Raw genomic sequence first — 7,349 nt, 5'->3', positions numbered from 1 at the left:
CTAATATAGGAACAATCTGAAAAAGAAAAACATTGTATCAGAAAAGACCTAAACCTTAAAAACTAGTTGATCGGATTAAGGTAATCCACTACCAATGATTGAATCAGCATAAATAAAGGGTGTTATTTTTATCAAACTGTGACTGAAGTTATTTATAGAAAACATTTTTGGTAAAAAAACAACTATTATTATTAAGGCTATCACGCTTGATTGGATTATTTTTAAACATAGACCTTAATTCACATTGTGACACCTCTTTTAAGTTGTCCATTATTCTTTTATTCATTATTTTACTATACTGAACCACATTCAGATCTACACATACATAAGAAGGGGTACGATCTGCTAGTTAGATGGACATTTTGGTTTTCTATGATACGGTAATAAAAGCCTTCATCTTAAATATACAAAATGTGTCTATAATATATGTACAATGTATACAGATATAAGTGAACCGATTGATGATTTGACTTATGTAGGCTACCATGATTCGCTAGCATCCTCATCTGACATTAGTTGATGAATTCTTTTACGCGTGACAAAGAAGGTAAACCATTGACAGTGATAAAGGTGACAAGTTGTATAGCGAACTTCATAATATTTCATACGTTATCAAATTCAATTGTTTGTAGAAAAGAACACTTACAGTGGAGTCGTTGATAATTTGGAGTACTGTAGTCTATGCAACGAAAGGAGGTTATTAGCAACAAGTTGACGAGATTGTTTAATATTTAATGTATCTCATCTGCTTTCTCAAGTCATAGTCTTCTTCTAGACGTTAATTTTACCGTTCTTGTTACCATTACATAGAGGTGTTTATTCACCAATGTGGAAAAAATAATTAGCAGACGTTTTTAAGGACATTTGAAATATTTTTATGAATATCTTTAAAGGTTATTACAGAATCCTGGAGATAGTGTAAATTGCCTTACAGATAATATAAGTATACAACACACTCATATCCATGGTGTGGCATTTGAAATTAAATGAGAAAAAGACAGAACAGACTTCAACATGGAACTGAGTGGGATCATTTTATGTCTTCTCTTCCTGGATTCATCGACTTCAATTCCTCTAGTGTCCAATATAGACAGAAACAGACAAAATAGACATGGTACATTAACTTCCGAATTTAAAAGTTTTAAGGTGAAATCCAGGACAATAGATGATAATATTTTACCTCTTGAGGCCCCTGGTGATAATTTGAATGACAAAACTATTTTTGTAGATGGGAATAATGACAATGTTTTATGGATCGATTCACATGAGAAATCACAACCTCAGGGTCAAGTCCTATCTACACGGAAACATTTTATACCGAAACCCAAGGTAAAGAGGCTACCACAAGCCATCATTATCGGAGTAAAGAAAGGTGGAACCAGAGCTTTATTGGAATTTTTAAAGGTTCATCCCAAAGTTAAAGCAGCAGGACCAGAGCCTCATTTCTTTGATAATTTTTATTCTAGAGGTTTTGAATGGTATAGGTATGTATTTGTCTTGTTAACTATTATAATCAATGGTCTTGGATAACGTGAACAAAATATGGTACTGTATTGTAAACACTTTAACAGATGTAATTATAAGGGAAATTTGACAGCCGGTAAAAAAGATTTGGTCAGAAAGGGTTATTTGTTTCATGGACTTGGAAGTTACGCGTCTCTCCCAGGCTCTAAATAATTCTCAAACCTGTTCAAAACCAGCTTGGATAAACTTAGCAATTTCTAAAAATGTATTTTTGCGAGTTTTCAATCAAAATCGGACCTGATCCATGTTAGACTTGGAGAGTTTTTAGCACCATGCCTCGAGGTGTACGAGATCCTCTCTTAATTATAGACGTTGTTTGGTGAAAACGTAAAATTGATGTCCCTGGGGTTATAAAGAGTAAACTGGGCTAAAATTAATGACCATTGGTTTAAGATGATAAGGTGGGTTTGACATAGGGTATAATTAGGTCACTGGGTGATGAATTGTTTGGCTTTCATGCAACAGACGACAGTTGGGCGTCTGGTTTATATTCGCAACTCGATTGTTATCTTCAGTTCAGACCGATTTTTTATCTGAACACACCAAATCAGATAAGCTCCACTTCATGTGCAAACAAAGCCATCGTGAGTAAGAGTACAAAGACAATCGGCGAGTGACACTCCGTGCCTTCCATTCACCCTGGAATACATGTATACTTCACCAGAAATATACATTTTCACACCAAACCATTGTCTAGGTTTATAGATTGTGTTACTCATAGGAGTATCGTGTATTAGTTCAAAAATAGAGATTCGGATATCCCATCGACGTAGTTCACATAAACTGAAGTTTTACAGCTTGTTATGTACAAGGCCATGATATAATGTTTAGTTAGGCGACTGTTATGCATTTGTTTTAAAATCCCCAATGGTTAGGGAAAATCGGATATAACTCTATCAAGAACATTATACAATAAATTTCATTTAAAGGGTTGATATGTACTGCAAACGTTGTCAATTCATCCAATATGAATGGTATTATTGCCCCTTAGGTTAAGTTCTACTATCAGCTGTTCAGTATAATTATTGATGTCAGGTGGGAATACAAGGCCATCAGTTGATATGATTGAATCAGGTGTCGTAGGTTCAAAACCTAGGGCTATCAATTTCAATTCAGTATAATATACAACAATAGATAACATATATAAACAGCCCGGGGGTCAGGCCATATAGGCTATATATATATAACCGATGGGAGGGCTAGATAGAGACGTGACAATCTAGTAAGAACACAAATATTCTAGTATAAAAAAATCAGTTGAATTGTAGTTATTTCAAATCAAAATATCCTGAAGTGAATAAATATTGTTGAAAGCGTTGTCTCTATGAAGAACATTGTAAATAAATAACGTGGTCTTGGTTAGCTTGATCGTTTGTGCCGTCTTTTGGGCCCTTTCCATTGTCATTTATTTTCAGTTTAGCAATAAACCCTTATAGCTTTAGTCGAATCTATCTATTTAAAAAACAGTTAAAACTTCCTCATCGACATTTTGCCTCTGAGGTTGGTAATTCTCAGATCAGATCCATTCAGATCAAGTCTGAAAAATGTTATGATCAAGGAGACCCATGATCAAGCTAATTTGGGATTTTAGCACCATGAAAATACAATCTGATTCAATTCAATTTTCCATTTCATTTCCTGTACTGATAAGAGTGAGGAACCCTGATTGTTATTTTCTCTCGGTTGGTAACTAGAGTAAAATATTGTTAACAAACCACAATCTACTCTTCTATCAGAAAGAGAGAAAAATCAATACCGGAAATCGATCATTTACCTCCTTTTTTCTCCCGATCACGTTCTATTAAAGAGCCGTAGAACGTGAGCAGTTTTTTGTCTCTTGAACACTTTCTTATTTAAATGTTTGCATTTTAATGTTTATTTCTATACAAACCATACGAAATTTTTTATTCGGCGTGTATCTTTTATGATATGTAAATCGCCATTGTCCTGGCAAATTTCTCTCCGTCACATCATGCAAATTACATGCTTTATACAATAAATAACAATATTTTGAGTGCAGTATACATGGTTAAAACTCCATTTCAGTTCATTTTGTAATAAACTTACAACCAATCTCTAATGTATTGGAAGTGAGGTCGTATATCTGTTGCCATATAATGATTAGGAAAACGAGCATCGACTTATTTCAGTCTGAAATTAATTAGTGAGCTCTTGATAACTATAATCACCTTTATTTTGAAGAGTCTTTAGTCTAGATTATCAAGTCTGAAGTATCATTGCATTTGTTCTATCAAGAGGTTGTTAAGCAGACTTGAGTGTCATGTTAATTGACTTTAAGATAATCTTTTCGCTTTGATATTGGTTCTAATCAGATGGACGATTGAATTTATAATTGAAATTCTACGATTGATCAATATGATTGCAACTAGAGAAGAAAAGTAATGAATTAGAAATATACCTTTTACATTTTCTCACTTTCAATAGCCAATAAAAGTAGTAGCAGTTTTGCTTCTTGATCTGTGTAATAATTGTAGACCTTTCTGTCCTGCATATTGCATATTGCATTGCATATATAAGTTTTGGTTGTAATATTTTACAGTGTAATGATTACACTGTAATCACGCAATCGCCCGAAATCGACATTATTGATAAACTTACCATGTTGTCTATTCTTCCGAAAATAATTACATAGGTCAGTTTGTTAACTATTTTTTTTTATAAAATCCATTTAAAACTGGTGTGTTTGAAATTTATATTGATCTTCGTTTGATCTTCCATTATACACATCTTCACTAATGACTTCAATTAAGATTCCCTAATCAATTTGTACCGAACAACCGAGGATTAAAATATTGAAGTAGTAGAAAGAAAGAAAAGTGAAGTAAAAGTGAAGTACCGCTTGTATCATAATGACCAATGGACAACATCTATAAAGTGACCGGCACACTTCCGTTGGTGTCGAGTTTTGATGACGTAGATGCTATAAGACACATGTCCAACCCTATCTTAAGATAATTTTGTCAAAAACCTTTCTTTTGACATCTCGTCTTTATTAATGTAAACCCTATCACGTCAATATCTTGACGACTTGTCATCAGTATAAACTTCTGATAATGTTGATTTGGTGAGATATCTTGACCATTGTCTATTAGCAAACCACCAACTCCAAATGCCAGAAGTTAGGAAGAAACATTAGTTAGCTGTCTGTTGTTAGACAATAGATTCAGGATTCAGAATACCAGGAACCACTTTCTGACTGAAGTTGATTGAAATCATTAATTAGTGCCAATGTCATTGATTGAAAGTGGACGATGGACATTAGGAGAGACATTAGCACTGGAACAAGTTTCAGTGATTGGGGATCTCAAGATGGCACAGTACAGTAGGAAAGAGTACGAGAATAGGCACGATAACATAACCGTTTAAGCGTTGTGTACTTTTTTGGAAAAATTTTCATCAGTAGGGAGCACATTGGGACGATTGGATATTAAATGGGACATCTTGCATTATAATCCGAAAAATTGCTGAATGAAATCGATATTTTATTCTAACCTTTTTTAAATTTGATTAGGTGTTCCTTTTCTCTTTTCAGAAATCAGATGCCCAACACAGCGGAAGATGAACTTACCGTTGAGAAGACACCACGATATTTTGTCAGTAAGGAAGTCCCAGGAAGGATTTATAAAATGAATAAAGATATCAAACTAATTGTGGTTGTAAGGGACCCAGTAACACGTGCAATATCAGACTATACGCAGAGCATCTTAAAATGGCCGAAAATGCCACCATTTGAGGAAAAGGCGTTTATAGACAACTCCTCTTGTGTCGTAAACACAACATGGAGTAAATTGAGAATTGGTGTGTATGCCAAACATTTGAAAAAGTGGCTCAAATATTTTCCATTAAATCAAATACATTTTGTGAATGGTGAAAAACTTATTTCTAATCCCGTGGATGAAATGTATAAAGTTCAAGATTTTCTCGGGTTACAAAGACTGGTGACCGATAGCCATTTTACTTTCAAAGGCAGTTGGGATTTCCCATGCCTCAAGAAAGACATTAAAAGTGACCATATACATTGCTTACGACGAAACAAAGGTAGACAACATCCAAATTTGAAACCAGAAGTGCTTAAAAGACTACGTGAATTTTATAAACCATTTAATTTAAAATTCTATCAAATGACCGGAATCGACTTTGGTTGGTGACATCATAGATGACGTGTGTGTGTTATTTATTTGTTGATGACGTGTGAGGTGTGTTTTTGTGCAAATATGTGCAGTGGAGGCACCAGCCTCTCGAAACTGGGGGTACAAATAAGGGGGGACACAACTTACTGTCGAGGCTCTAGTCGTACGACTGCAATGGAGCGTTTGGCAGGGTTCTCAATTGAAATTTTTCGAAAAATTGAATTGATTTGATGCATTCTGACATATATTTTGGGACAAAATCGTTTGTTAAAAGTAAAGTGTGGGTTGCAAACCATTTTACAATTGGGGCAAATGCCTACCTATACCCCCACTGGGGCCGCCACTGAATATGTGTATGTATGTGAAAGAGAATCTGTTATGATACATTGATAAGCTGAAAGATGAAAATACTCATCAAAGTAGTCCGTAACATATTTTGGTATGGTCTACTTTGCGCATTATATTCGCAATTATACGGTATATTAATATCAGTTTATAAACAATTAACTTGTTTGATAGAATCTGCTAGATAATGTTTAACTGCATCGAAAATTGTTACAAATTATATAAAAAGAAATTCTAACAAAATCGTCTGTTGTTATTTTCATCCAAAGTTGCATTGATTTGCCATCCTTCCTAGAATGATTTGTACTTTCTAATCTAAACAATATGTAATACTACATGTTTAATGCACAATATGTGATCGAAACCGAGCCATTGTTCGAAAGTAAGTGAAATGTGCCTTTTATTGTGCACGAAGCTTTCGTTGGCTGTCTAATGTTCAAAATATTCTCAAAGGGCAACACGAAGTCTTTCTCAAAGATTTTGAAATTTGCAAACATTGAGAAACCCATCCAATGCTAATTTACTATAGAACCTCATTCATAAGACCCCATATATTCTACATCCAAACTGGTGGATGACAGTTTTATGACCTGTAACTAATTCAAACATGTTTAGATGTTGTTTTTAAACTTGATGTACTCCACACGAGGTCAGAAATGTGATACAGAATCCTTTTGATTTCTGGCACTTCTTAGAAGGGATCTATTTGAGGCTTCTCCTCTGCAGTCGGTGGTATTGTGAGGTATCAAAATGGATGCTTGTGACATGCTTTTATTAGAATATTGAACTAAGTCTGGATTCTTGCCATCTGAAGGTTAATATAAAAAATTAACTCTGAACACATGACGCATGCAAATTCTTCGCCCAATTTTCTAACACTAACACATGAAACTCAGATAAACTACTGAAATTAATTAATAGATAAGAGTATTTGAAATCTGAAAATCAAGAAATGGTGAGAATTTGACAAGAAAATGAGGAGAAACGTGGAATTTTTATTAGATTTCAGAATGTGTATATCACCTGGTCGCCATCTTGGATAAAACTTTAATAGATTGATCGCTTGCTGGCAGCTTATAATTGGAGGGAAAATTAATATTCCATGGTCCATTTGAGTTGTAGTTGAAAGAATTTAGCGAGGTATAATGAACTTCACAGAAGAGAATTGCTGGTGGAAGAATGAATTGACCACAAGCCAGAACATTAACACCATAAAAAAAAGCGCTTTAAGGATTTTCATGGCCATTTATAAAATAGCTAACATCCTGATCTGAGAGGTCATTTTTAAGGCTATAGAGCAAATTTTTTCTTCTTTTTTTATTTTATATT

At 34.2% G+C, this 7,349-nt stretch overlaps 1 protein-coding gene across 1 annotated transcript; it reads left to right on the top strand.

Annotated features, from left to right (window-relative positions):
* The first annotated feature begins 336 nt into the window (after positions 1-336).
* On the top strand, positions 337-5,732 carry LOTGIDRAFT_229255 (hypothetical protein). Its single transcript, XM_009063771.1, has 2 exons — positions 337-1,484; positions 5,078-5,732. The coding sequence occupies exons 1-2, from the start codon at positions 1,015-1,017 to the stop codon at positions 5,691-5,693; spliced, it is 1,086 nt and encodes a 361-aa protein (XP_009062019.1). The 5' UTR covers positions 337-1,014; the 3' UTR covers positions 5,694-5,732.
* Positions 5,733-7,349: the final 1,617 nt, after the last annotated feature.

The sequence above is a fragment of the Lottia gigantea genome (genome assembly GCF_000327385.1).
Source record: "Lottia gigantea unplaced genomic scaffold LOTGIsca_6, whole genome shotgun sequence".
Classification (NCBI taxonomy): Eukaryota; Metazoa; Mollusca; class Gastropoda; family Lottiidae; genus Lottia; species Lottia gigantea.
Note: the sequence above shows the minus strand (reverse complement) of the source record. Positions and strands in the feature narration are given on the sequence as shown.